Source organism: Somniosus microcephalus, chromosome 5 (genome assembly GCF_052327205.1).
Source record: "Somniosus microcephalus isolate GS21.2 chromosome 5, FLI_Smic_1.0, whole genome shotgun sequence".
Taxonomy (NCBI): domain Eukaryota; kingdom Metazoa; phylum Chordata; class Chondrichthyes; order Squaliformes; family Somniosidae; genus Somniosus; species Somniosus microcephalus.
Window position 1 is genome coordinate 77,733,392 of NC_140991.1, and position 14,380 is coordinate 77,747,771.

Genomic DNA, 14,380 nt, shown 5'->3' on the forward strand with positions numbered 1-14,380 from the left:
AATATCGCAGCGCAACGGGCCGAAGCGCCACACGCTGCGGCACGGCGCGCTGCGGTACTGCAGGCCTTCCTCCCTTTCTTAAAGGGGAGGGGCCTGCACCAGCGCGATCGGTGATCGCAAGTACCGGCAAAAGAGCCCGGCACCGAGGAGAAGTGCCGGGCTCTTGGGACACAGCCGGCACTGCCCGGGGGGGGGGGGCTCAGGAGGCTGGGGACGGCGGCACGAGGAGGTGCTGGCAGGCGGCCAGCAAAAAAAATGGCCGCCCCGCACCTCCCCTTTAATTAGCGCCACTGCCGCCGCAGGTAGGCCCCCCTGAACCGGTCGCAAATTGCGACCAGCGTTACAGCGGGGGGTGCGACCAAATATCGCGATCGGGGCGGTAGCGGGGCGCTGCGCACACCGATGATGTCATCGGTGGCGGTGCAGCGCTACAGGCTAACGCCGCCATTAGCACCCCGCTAAATTTTGCGGGAGGCGTGGCCAGTGGCGCTAAACCCACTAAGTGCCCTCTTTGGGCGCTAACTGGTGGCGCAGCCCACCGAATTTCTAGGCCAATATGATAAACATGTCAAGCTTTCTTGGCAATAGATAAACTTTTGTTTCTGAGGAACTTTAATCTTTCAGCACTTTGCTAATAATCCAGAAGTGTATTCTGCAGCACAGTGGTTCCTGTAAATCTGCTGACATTTGGTGCATTTACCTCACAGTGCTGCAGCCAACAGTAGGCCCTACTTCCAGTGGCAGCACCATGAGGTAAATGAAGGGATACTAAATCCTCAGATGGTTCAACGGGTTAAGACGGTGAATAGGTGAGTTGATACAAATCAAGAAAATGTCATGTTTTATTCCAGATCTGCCCTGAGTTGACTGATTTCACCCAGGACAGTGGTAGGGAGATTACAGCTGGCTTCAGGGTGCCTAGATTAGGAAAAGGAAGGTTGTCCATTCCTGATCACAAGATCACAACCCCCGCTGGAAGTACGCATGTGTGGGCACTGAGCGAGGATACAGTGGAGCTCATCTGATGCCAGCCAGAGTTGAATAACCTGCTGACCATCGCTGCCTAGCCTCATATATGAATAGTGGTCGCTTGGGCAAGATAACAGAGGGTCATCATTGCCTGTGGAACAGTATCCCACCGAGTAATCAACACCTCAGGAGAAAAGGGGAGAGAATTAATAAAAAATTAAATGGGGACAAGTGAGGTGGTGGTGCTGCCTTTGGAGCACTGAGATTCACCTAAAGCAGTGCTTTTTTATCATGGTCTCTGGAGTCAGCGTTCTACCAATGCAGATTACCATTTTTCACCAGCATTGGGAGACCAGAAATGCTTGAGCACGTGCTTCATTCTGTGCTGCTAAACCATATAGGCCAAAAGGTAGCCAACCCTAACTGGAGAAGCAGTGAGACCTTACAATTGAGCTTAGTGAACCAGCTAGGGTTCCTGCTCCTTATCTTTATGCAGTGTGCCCTGCTGAAAATGTGCATGCATGGGCCTCAGGTAAAGACAGGTTGAAGAATGACGTCAAGCCACCATTGCCACTAACACCCATAGTCGAGCCTCACTTACTAAGAATGATTACTGGAGAAAATAGCAGAGGGCTGGCAGTCTGTGGAACTATAACCAGTATAAGTCACCATTTTTAGTAGAGGAGAGTTAAGAGGAGAAAAATGGAAGGACAAAAAAAGGTAAAGATAGTTTGAGTTAAAATCTGTTATGTAATTCATATTTCAACCCTGGCAAGTGCATTACAATAGCTAAAACTCAGTTTCTAATATTCCTTTTGTCAACCAATATACAAGCTTACACAGTAATATAAAGTACAGATTTCAAATGACCTAACTTCTATCCACTTCATAAAACCATTATATTTTGCTTAATTTACTTTTTATAAATGTGGACAATATGGTTAACTAACAAAAATCAATAACAGAAGAGTTAACCGAACAGACGGTGGGATTATTTAAAGTGGTGTCAGATTTGACTTATTTAGCAGTAAATTCTTCTTACCTTCAGACATCCTTCTTCCACAGGAATCACCTCCTCCTGCCCCGGTTTCTTTGGAAGTGGTTTGTGTTTGCAGATATATCCATACTGTTTTTCACACACAAGATCTGCCCAATAACCATCCTGAAAAAGACAAGAAATACGTCAACATTCACTTAAGTATGATCGCATCTGAATGTACCCAATGCCTGCAGATGCTCCTTTATAAATGCCATGAGGCTTCAGAAAACTTTCTCATAAGCACCACATTGCAGCAAAATGCTTGATGGTGAACTCGGGTCCATACACTGAATGTACTGCAATTCCCTCAGAATAATGAGCAATATTAGTTTGAGCTGACTATTTGAACTGTTCAAATAATACATTGCAACTATGTCCCAGATTGTTGACCCTCCACCCATATTTACAAAGAGACTTAAGGTATACATAAATTTCTTTTAGTCCGAATATTGTCACGTTTAACATTGGCATAAAGATTTTTTGCAAATTGTGAAGTGTTGACATATTTATACAGACTGTACAAAGCAGCACAATCTAATTTGCTGCTATTCAGAAGTGGAGTTGCAACTTACTTTGTTTTGGACAGAAAAGGTATTCACTGAAAAAAAATGTTTTCCTTGGAAATTGATTTTTTTTAAACCTCCATGACTTTCTCTCCTTGCCCGTCTTTTCTTAAAAGCTAAAGTTTATACCAGTGGACCGCAGAGTGCCTAGGACTAAGATAAAACACTGTTCCTGAGGCTTGCACATTATTGTCTACATGTCAGTGTGCAGTGATGTCAAAGTACAGAGGTGCAAGAGGCATGCAGGGACTAGATAATACAGCTGGTACAGATGGGTGTAATGCTGTCATCCATAATTTTTTTTTAACAAAGACCAGTTTTGGCATCACTGTCAGCTGATGACATTGTAGATGGGGGGAGTGTGTGTGTGTGTGTGTGTGTGTGTGTGTGTGTGTGAATGGGTAGGTGCATGCGTTCTTGTTCTTGCTGAAAATGCTAAGAGAAAATGCTACCAGCAGGCACACTTCCCTTGGAAACATTGGCCTTGGGAGAAAGGGAGCAAGTTTCATTTCCAGAAAAAAAGGTGTTAGATAGTTTAATTTCTCTGTGACTAGCTACATCAATTGCAATGGTCTTTTCCAGTCCTGTACAATCCTATGTTCCTATTTATTTATCTAGAATTGCCACAATATCTGCCCGAATTACATGAGAATTACTTTGCTGTTACAGTACACCAGCACCAGCAAGGCCAGTTGCTCCAAGATAGAACACACTAGTGGCTTGTTTACAGCCACTTAAGAATGATTTTCAGCTTGACTTCTGCATTTGACAGCTCGCCCAGGGGGTCCACGCTGGTCGTGGACTACGTCTGTCAAGTTGAGGCGGGAGTTCAGTGGCCATTGAATCAGCTGATGAGTTGACAGCTTCAAATGTAAAGTAAGAGCTCCCACCTTACAGAGATATCATCCCTCAGCCACAAGCTGTTCCTCACTGCAATTCCACAACAGATTCACCATGCTGCAAGTCTTTACACAAGTCTCCATCCAGTCTGGCCTCATTACCTCTCTCACCATTGACAGATCGCTTCTGTCATCTCTACTTCACCTGCCATTTATTCCATCCCTTTATACTCTCTCATCTTAGTGTTCAGAATCCCACCGCAATCAGCCCCAACACCAGCAGCACAAGGCATACCAGCAACACCAACGACAACACCAACCTTCTCCACAATCAACTGATGCTGCATTGGGCAGAGGGCATCAGCACCCGACCACATTGCTACGTGGGATGCCAGGGATGGCATCACTATGGTCAGATTTACTTCACTTGATGCTGTACACCCTGGCTGCCACATGATGTGCCAGGTTGGCACCACTCCACACCAACACCATAAAGCATCCCTACAATGCCTAAGCCATTCCTTTCACACTCATCACCATTGCGAGGGGTACCGTTATGTCTCACCATTCACTGCAACTCACTGTCCACTTCTAAAGGTGCACACAGATCTGTCCAAGAATGCAAAGTGTTGAAAATTAAGGTTTCAATGTTTTACACCACATTAACAGAAACTTTACATGAACATTGCATAAAACACCAAAGTGCCTACCCTTGTCTGTTGTTAGTTGGTATGATTGCACTAGGATGAGGGTGAGTGTGAGGGGTCGCTAGTGAGATGGGGATGTGACAATATAGGTAGAGAGGGATGGGTGGAGGTCCAAGGTAAGTTGGTGTGAGGAAGTTGGCTGTGGTTGTTCGAGGTCATTCATCTCAATCACATGACATCACTGCAGGAGTTCCTCAGGGCAGTGTCCTAGGCCCAACCATCTTCAGCTGTTTCATCAATGACCTTCCCTCCATCATAAGGTCAGAAGTGGGGATGTTCGCTGATGATTGCACACTGTTCAGAACCATTCAAGACTCGTCAGATACTGACGCAGTCCGTGTCCATATGCAGCAAGACCTGGACAACATTCAGACTTGGGCTGACAAGTGGCAAGTAACATTCGCACCACACAAGTGCCAGGCAATGACCATCTCCAACAAGTGAGACTCTAACCATCTCCCCTTGACATTCAATGGCATTACCATTGCTGAATCCCCCACTATCAACATCCTGGGTGTTACCATTGATCAGAAACTGAACTGGACCAGCCATATAAATACTGTGGCTACAAGAGCAGGCCAGAGGCTGGGAATTCTGCGGCGAGTGTCTCACCTCCTGACTCCCCAAAGCCTTTCCACCATCTACAAGGCACAAGTCAGGAGTGTGATGGAATACTCTCCACTTGCCTGGATGAGTGCAGCTCCAACAACACTCAAGAAGCTCGACACCATTCAGGATAAAGCAGCCCGCCACCTTCAACATTCACTCCCTCCACCACCGGCGCACTGTGGCTGCAGTGTGTACCATCTACAAGATGCACTGCAGCAACTCGCCAAAGCTCCTTCAACAGCACCTTCCAAACCCGCGACCTCTACCACTTAGAAGGACAAGGGCAGCAGACGCATGGGAACATCACCACCTACAAGTTCCCCTCCAAGCCACACACCATCCTGACTTGGACCTGTATCGCCATTCCTTCACCGTCGCTGGGCCAAAATCCTGGAACTCCCTTCCTAACAGCATTGTAGGTGTACCTACACCACATGGACTGCAGCGGTTCAAGAAGGCAGCTCACCACCATCTTCTCAAGGGCAATTAGGGATGGGCACTAAATGCAGGCCTAGCCAGCAACACCCACATCCCATCAATGAATTTAAAAAAAGGATGTGCAGGAGTAGGGTAGGGAAGGCAGAGTGATGGGGATGTGATGAGAGGCACAGCAGGATGAGGTTGTACTAACGTTTTGTGATCTTCTGAGCTCATTGTAATGTTTGCAGCATTGGACCCAGGTCCTCCTGACCACACCCCTGCTTGCGCCCTCCTCTGCAATCTGCAACCAGGCTGTGTTGATCTCCTAGGGAGGTCTCTTCCACCCATAGGAATGGAAGAGGACCTCCCTGCATGCTGTGACTCCCTCCATAAGCATATGGAGGGAACCATGGGAGAGCCTGGCTGCAGCCCTGCACCTCTGTGCAGTGCTTGTCTGTGTTTGCAGCACCTCAATGCTGTAGAACACTGACAGCACAAATGTCAAAGAAATTTGGACATGGTCCCTTTAAGGAAACTGGCTGAATATAAGACTGGAAAAATATAAAAACAGACAGTAAAAGTTTCTATAGTTATATAAAAAGAAAAAGGGTGGCTAACGTAAATGTTGGTCCCTTAGAGGATGAGACCGGGAAATTAATGGTGGGAAACATGGAGATGGCAAAAACACTGAACGATTATTTTGTATCAGTCTTTACAGTAGAGGACACTAAGAATATCCCAACACTGGACAAACAGGGGGCTCTAGGGGGGGAGGAACTAAATATGATTAAAATCACTAAGGAAGTGGTACTTGGTAAAATAATGGGACTCAAGGCAGATAAATCCCCTGGACCTGATGGCTTGCATCCTAGGGTCTTGAGGGAAGTAACGGTAGGGATTGTGGATGCATTGGTAATAATTTTCCAAAACTCACTGGACTCAGCAAAGGTCCCGGCAGATTGGAAAACTGCTAATGTAACACCCTTATTTAAAAAGGGTAGTAGGCAGAAGGCTGGAAACTATAGACCTGTTAGCCTAACATCTGTGGTTGGTAAAATGTTAGAGTCCATTATTAAGGAGACAGTAACGGGACATTTGGATAAACATAATTTAATAGGACAAACTCAGCATGGTTTCATGAAGGGGAAGTCATGTTTGACAAATTTGCTTGAGTTTTTTGAGGAAGTAACATACAGGGTGGATAAAGGGGAACCAGTGGACGTAGTGTATTTAGACTTCCAAAAGGCATTTGACAAGGTGCCACACAAAAGATTATTGCTCAAGATAAAAAATCACGGGATTGGGGGTAATATTCTGGCGTGGGTGGAGGATTGGCTCTCTAACAGAAAGCAGAGAGTTGGGATAAATGGTTCGTTCTCAGATTGGCAACCAGTAACTAGTGGTGTTCCGCAGGGGTCAGTGCTGGGTCCCCAACTCTTTACAATCTATATTAACGATTTGGAGGAGGGGACCGAGTGTAACATATCAAAGTTTGCAGATGATACAAAGATGGGACGGAAAGTAGTGAGTGAGGAGGACATAAAAAACCTGCAAAGGGACATAGACAGGCTAAGTAAGTGGGCAGAGATTTGGCAGATGGAATACAATACTGGAAAGTGTGAGGTTATGCACTTTGGCAGGAAAAATCATAGAGCAAGTTATTATCTTAATGGCAAGAAACTGGAAAGTACTGTAGTACAAAGGGATCTGGGGGTCCTGGTGCACGAAACTCAAAAAGTTAGTATGCAGGTGTAGCAAGTGATTAAGAAGGCCAATGGAATGTTGGCTTTTATTGCTAGGGGGATGGAATATAAAAACAGGGAGGTATTGCTGCAGTTATACAAGGTATTGGTGAGACCGCACCTGGAATACTGCATACAGTTTTGGTGTCCATACTTAAGAAAAGACATACTTGCTCTTGAGTCAGTACAAAGAAGGTTCACTCGGTTAATCCCGGGGATGAGGAGGTGGTCATATGAGGAGAGGTTGAGTAGATTGGGACTCTACTCATTGGAGTTCAGAAGAATGAGAGGCGATCTTATTGAAACATATAAGATTGTGAAGGGGCTTGATCGGGTGGGTGTGGTGAGGATGTTCCCAACGATGGGTGAAACTAGAACTAGGGGGCATAATCTTAAAATAAGGGGCTGCTCATTCAAAACTGAGATGAGGAGAAACTTCTTCACTCAGAGGGTGGTAGGTTTGTGGAATTTGCTGCCCCAGAAAGCTGTGGAAGCTACATCATTAAATAAATTTAAAACAGAAATAGATAGTTTCCTAGAAGTAAAGGGAATAAAGGGTTACGGGGAGCGGGCAGGAAATTGGACATGAGTCTAGGTTCGGAATGGTCATGGCCCTGTGGGTAGTGGAGTGGGCCCAGGGGCCGTGTAGCCTTGTTCTGCTCCTACTGTGTTCTAATTCTGTGTTAGATTTCAGGAGATGGTTTTATTCCTGTTCCTGGCTGGGGTGGAGATCGCCTTTACAGAAGGTAAGTACTGTAGAAAATATAGGGACAGAGTGATCTCCTGGAAGAATTTCGATCGCCTAGATGGGTCGGAGAGGAATTTCCCAGATTTTTTTCTCCCAAATTGGCCATTGGGTCTTTGTCTGGTTTTTCGCCTCTCCCGGGAGATCACATGGGTTCGGGTGGATGCAGAGTGATAGAAGATTTGAGGTTTGGATCAGATCAGCCATGATCTTATTGAATGGTGGAGCAGGCTCGAGGGGCCGATTGGCCTACTCCTGCTCCTATTTCTTATGTTCTTATGTTCTTATGACACGTCATCAAATGACGTCACCAGACCCGCTTCCTCTAATTGTCATGGGGAAACGCGCTGGGCGGGCTTAACAAGCCCTAGTAAGGTAAATTAATTTCACAGAGCAGGATGGAGCCAGCAGCGGGGTTGGGACCCGCCACCGACTTTGCCTGTCATGGACCCGCTGAGGTCAGCACAATCGCGGCCACTGTTCATGCCTTAACGTTCCAAAACACTGAGTAACATCCAGTAGGAACCATTACCTTTTGTGCCTGAAAGGAGGTTTTCCTGCTATCTGTGTAACAATGTAAAAACAATCTTAAAATTCTCAACTGTCGGATTTTTGTCTACTCCAGGGGACAATATAATATGCAGACAAAGAAACTCTTGGCAATGACAAATGTTTATTTTGCCGTAAATGTTCTAGACCTTGTCCGTCAGGTGAGAATTTAACCTTTGACCCTGAATGCCTGCTCCTGTAGCTCAGGTGATCATTAAAGATCTCTTGGACCTATATCAAAGAGAGGGGAGTTCATCCCAGTATTCAGCAATATTCAGCCTGGTGTCATGCACAGTAGGTGCTATTAGTAGTGAGAGTGTATGGTTAAAAATATAGGATCATAGAATGATACAGCGCAGAAGAAGGCCATTTGGCCCATCGTGCCTATGCTGGCTCTTTGAAAGAGCTATCCAATTAGTCCCACTCCCCATCTCTGTCTCCATAGTATCTGCTTTCACCACCTTTTCAGGCAGTGCATTCCAGATCATAACAACTCACTGCGTAAAAAAATTCTCCTCATCCTCCCTCTGGTTCTTTTGCCATTTAATTATTGATTTTAACTTCTTAGTAATTTCTATTACATGATTTTTAAAATCCTTTACAAATATTTTTTATGCTTTTTCCTTCCCTTCTAGGCCTCTTGGTCTCATTTTTTTCCTTATCCTCCACCTCCCTCTCTGTCTCTGGAAGACATTAATTACAATTTTTAAGTATTAAATTTGATTCCGGAGATGAGGGGGTTGACGTATGAGGAAAGGTTGAGTAGGTTGGGACTCTACTCATTGGAGTTCAGAAGAATGAGAGGCGATCTTATCGAAACATATAAGATTGTGAGGGGGCTTGATCGGGTGGATGCGGTGAGGATGTTTCCACTGATGGGTGAGACTAGAACTAGGGGGCATAATCTTAGAATAAGGGGCTGCCCTTTCAAAACTGAGATGAGGAGAAATTTCTTCACTCAGAGGGTAGTAAATCTATGGAATTTGCTACCCCAGAGAGCTGTGGAAGCTGCAACATTAAATAAATTTAAAATGGAGATAGACAGTTTCCTAGCAGATAAGGGAATTAGGGGTTACAGGGAGAGGGCAGGGAAGTGGATGTGAGTCTAGATTCAGATCAGCCATGATCCTATTGAATGGCGGAGCAGGCCCGAGGGGCCGTATGGCCTACTCCTGCTCCTACTTCTTATGTTCTTATGTTCTTATGTTCTGACCTTTGGGTCCACCTGCTCCCTCTCCCCATTGGCTCGAATACCTCTTTTATAATTTGTATCTTTCAAAGTTAATTTTTTCTGAATTCGAGCTGTTCCCCTCTTGCATACAGCTCCATCTCCTGTTGCAAATATATATCTACATCCTATTAGAAAAGTGTTGTTTATCTTTTCATATATAGATTTAGATTGTGTTTAAATATATTTTAATATTTTTCCTCCTTTGACACTTTCCACTCTGGCTTTCAGTTGCTTGCTCACAGAACCAAGAAATTACAGGGCCATCAGCTTGATATTACAGACAAATTGCTAGAAGGGATCATTAATGATACATCTAGACAGAGAAGGGGTTATTAGAGTTCTCAACTTGGCTATACTGTCTTCATATTAGGCCTTGGTTAAGCTTCACATGTGTCTAGTTTTAGTCCTCTCAAATGGTAGGTAATATAGAGGCACTGGAAAAAGTTCAGAGAAGGGTCACGAGATTGATACCTCTTTAGCACTATAGGCTTAGAGCGCTGGTGGGGAGGTAGTGGGAGAGTAAAACTATGGCCCGTATTTTCCAATGCCTACGGGTGTGTACAAGGTGTGTACACAACCGTAGGGGCCTCGCAAGTGCCGGTTTCAGGCATGCAAGGCACATGCACTGAAAACCGGCACTTCCGATCTGTCAAGAATCCTCTTGAGAGATCATCCCCCTGCCCTGGAGAAGGGCCTCTGCGGGGGGAGAGTTCCTCTTTCTGCAGAACCTCCGCCCACTGAAAACCTTTAAAAATCTTATGCCTGCTTTTACCAGCATAAGAGTTTAAAAAAGTTTTAAAATATTTTTTTTCACTCATTTATAATTTTTAAATGCTTTTGAAAAAGGTAAGTTTATTTTTAGCCCTGTAAAAAACTTTTTTTTTCAAAAAATTTAATTTTTGTTTAAAATATTTAATTTAATGTAATTTTAACTAATTTAAAAAAGGTGATTTTTTTTTTAAATTATTTGATATTTTAGTGTGTTTTTTGAGTGGTCCCCATTCATACTTTTGATAGGTCTAAGCTGAGAGACCTGTCAAAAGTGTGAAGGGGGATTCCCTTCTTCCATTGGTTCCCCATGGCCCACGTGATCCCAGGGACGCTTGCGAACTGCCTGTGCCCCTGGGATACCTGGGCCTCTGCGCGCGCGCACCAGGAGAGGCCCAGAAGCAGAAATGTCTGGACCTCCGGAGCCCTCAGGTAAGGAAGCAGGAAGCCTCCGATCAGAAAATACGGGCCTATAAAAGCATAGACTTCAAGGAGATTTGATTGCGCTCTTTAAAACCATGAAAGGATTAAATTGTAGATAAGCTATTTGAGTTGCATAGGTTAAGGAAGACAAGGAGATGTAAGAATAGAACTGGGTTAGATGTCACAAGTACTTCTTTTCACAGAGAACTGTCAACCTATGAAACAAGTTGCTGGTTCATGCAGTGAAAGCATATTTGCAGCAAACGTTGGAAAGGGAGCTGGATGAGTTCCTGAGTGTGGCCGATATTATAACTATATATAGAAGGTAGGGCACCATAGTCTCCTGGAACTTGTTTGATCGCCATTGGGGGTCAGAGAGACATTTTCCAGAGTTTCTTTTCCTAAATTTCTCTAAGGTCTATTCTCTGGTTATTTTTGACTCTCCCAGGAGCTTGTGTGGCTGGTTGTTGGGAGGAGAGGGGTGGGATGAATGGGGGCCAAGGTGTGCATAAGTTGCACCATGACTAGCTGGTCTTTTCCTGTCCTTCATTTTCATATGTTCGTAATGAGTCATCACTGAGCAGAAGCTTAACTGGACCAACCAGATCAACGCTAGCTATAGGAGCATCTCACTCCCCTGCAACCTTTACCACCAAAAAGGACAAAAGCAGCAATGTCATGGGAACACCATCACCTCCAAGCTCCTCTCCAAGTCACACACCATTCTGACTTGGACATATATTGGCATTACTGGACTAGAATGTGAGTTCAAATCTACCATAGCAGGTTTGAGAATTTGAATTCAATTAAAAAATCTGCAAGTAAAAACATGGGGGGGAAAAATTCGGTTGATTAGCGCCTCCTGTTAGCGTTCTAAGAGGGCGCTAACAGGGGGCAAAGCAACTAGTGCCCGGGCGCGGCGATGTTTGCGCCGCTCGTGAAATTGACCAGACATTTTGCGCAGGTGCTAAACACTACCGGCACGATCTCCTGCGCCCGCAGATCGTGACATCAGTCGAGCATGCAACGCCCCGGTAGTGCCCCGGACTGGTCATTGAGTGGTGCCCCCTGCCTTTCCACCTGCCGCTAGCAACGACGGGTAGAGAGGAACGTTTTGCAGTCGGGAACGGACTGGGGAAGAGCTATTTAAAGGCAGCCGCTTCCTGCTTTTTTTTGTCGGTGAATTTTTGCACCACGCATTCTGAGAGAGAGATGGAGACTTCTGGAGAGATTCAACGCTGTGTGAAGGAGTTTTGGGTACTGAGCAGCACTTTGCAGGTTCATTTTGATTTGACCTTCTTTGCATCGATTTAGAAGAGACTATGGGGGCTGCACTCTGAGCTCTTTCCCTGGGCCTCTCCATTGTTCTTTCCAGCAGAATAGATGTACAGGTCTCTCCAGGCTGAGATTCAAGGCTGCAATAAGCAGGGTGTGGATGGAGAGCAAGATGGACCCTCCCCTTTAAGAACTGGCCGGCACCAGTGTGTCTGCGTTCCATTGCTAACTGACGTCACACGAGCTTCGCCAGCGCTCTGAGGTAGCGCCTCGTTCCTTGGCGTTAGCGCCTTAAGAGAGGTGTGTAGCACTTGTGTTCGCGCTCAAATCACCTCCAGGGGTGATAGAGGCCAAATTTGCAGTCGGAGGCGATAATTAGTGGCAGGCGCTAAACTTTGCGCCTGGCCGATAATCGCGCCCCAAACGGGGTGATACCAAATCTCTCCCCCTTGGTATCAGTAAAAAGAGTCACCACAAAGCTATTGGATTGTCGTAAAACCCAACTGATTCTCTACTGTCCTTTTAGGGAAGGAAACCTGCCGTCTTTACCCGATCTGGCCTGTGTGTGACTCCCACTCAACTTCCCTCTCAAGTGGCTTAGCAAGCCATTCAGCTGTAAGAAGGCAGTCCACCACTATGTTCTCAGGGCAACTAGGAATAGGCAATAAATGATAGATATCCGACATCCCTAAAATTAATTTATAAAATTAATTCTTCATTGTCATTGGGCTAAATCCTGGAATTTCCACCTTATATGATTATGGAAGCACCAACAGAACAAGAAGTGTAGCGGTTCAGGAAGGGGGCCCACCATTATCTTGCCATTGTTTCCAGGTGTCGCACTGACCTCATCTCCTCTGGAGATCTTCCCTCCACGGCCGCCAACCTCATAGTCCCCCAACCCCGCACAGCCCGCTTCTACCTCCTTCCCAAGATCCACAAACAGGACTGCCCTGGTAGACCCATCGTTTCAGCCTGTTCTTGCCCCACGGAACTTATCTCTTCCTATCTCGACTCTATTTTTTCTCCCCTTGTCCAGTCTCTTCCCACCTACATTCGCGACTCTTTCGACGCCCTCTGTCACTTTAAGTTTCCAGTTTCCTGGCCCCAACCGTCTCCTTTTGACTATGGATGTGCAATCCCTCTACACCTCCATCCCCCACCAGGACGGCCTTCGGGCACTCCGTTTCTTCCTTGAACAGAGGCTCAACCAGTCCCCATCCACCACCACCCTCCTCCGCCTGGCTGAACTTGTTCTCACATTGAATAACTTCTCCTTTGACTCCACTCACTTCCTCCAAATTAAAGGTGTTGCTATGGGAACCCGCATGGGCCCTAGCTATGCCTGCCTGTTCATGGGATATGTGGAACATTCTTTGTTCCAGTCTTACTCAGGTCCCCTCCCTCACCTCTTTTTCTGGTACATTGATGACTGCATTGATGCTGTTTCCTGCTCTCGCCCTGAACTAGATAAGTTCATTCACTTTACTTCCAATTTCCACCCTTCCCTCACCTTCACATGGTCCATCTCCGACTCTTCCCTTCCCTTCCTTGACTTCTCCATCTCCATTTCTAGCGATCGGCTTTCGACAAACATCCACTACAAGCCCACCGACTCCCACAGCTACCTGGACTACACTTCCTCCCACCCCACTTCCTGTAAGGACTCTAGTCCATTCTCCTAGTTTCTCCGTCTCTGCCACGTCTGTTCTTATGATGTCACCTTCCATACCAGTGCTTCTGACATGTCTTCCTTTTTCCTCAACCGAGGATTCCCTTGACCGTGTCCGTTCTATTTCCCTCACTTCTGCTCACACCCCTTCCCCTCCCTCCCAGAACCACGATAGGGTTCCCTTTGTCCTCACTTTTCACCCCACCAGCCTCCACATTCAACGGATCATCCTCCGTCATTTCCGCCACCTCCAACATGATCCCACCACCAAACACATCTTCCCCTCACCTCCCCTTTCAGCATTCCGAAGGGACCGCTCCCTCCGCGACACCCTGGTCCACTCCTCAATCACCCCCAACAGCCCTTCTCCTTCACCTGGCACCTTCCCGTGCAAGCGCAGCAGCTGCAACACATGCCCTTTTACCTCCTCCCTTCCCACTGTCCAGGCCCCCAAACACCCCTTCCAGGTGAAACAGCGATTTACTTGTACTTCTTGCAATTTAATATACTGTATTCGCTGCTCACGTTGCGGTCTCCTCTATATTAGGGAGACCAAATGCAGATTGGGCGACTGCTTTGCGGAACACCTCTGTTCGGTCCGTAAGGGTGACCCTGAGCTTCCGGTCGCCTGTCACTTTAATTCTCCACTTCACTCCCACTCTGATCTCTCTGTCCTCGGCCTATTACATTGTTCCAATGAAGCTCAACGTAAGCTCGAGGAACAGCACCTCACCTTTCGATTAGGCACTTTACAGCCTTCTGGACTCAATATCGAGTTCAACAATTTCAGATACAGTAATAATCCCTGCCCCCATTTTTCATGCAGTAT

General features: G+C 46.1%; 1 protein-coding gene across 1 annotated transcript in view; it reads right to left on the reverse strand.

Moving 5' to 3' along the window:
• The window catches only part of mrc1a (mannose receptor, C type 1a), a 254,012-nt gene that overhangs the window by 127,700 nt on the left and 111,932 nt on the right, over positions 1-14,380 (reverse strand). Inside the window, 1 exon segment of the mRNA XM_085987853.1 lies at positions 2,012-2,131. Within this exon segment, the coding sequence (XP_085843979.1) occupies positions 2,012-2,131 (120 nt within the window).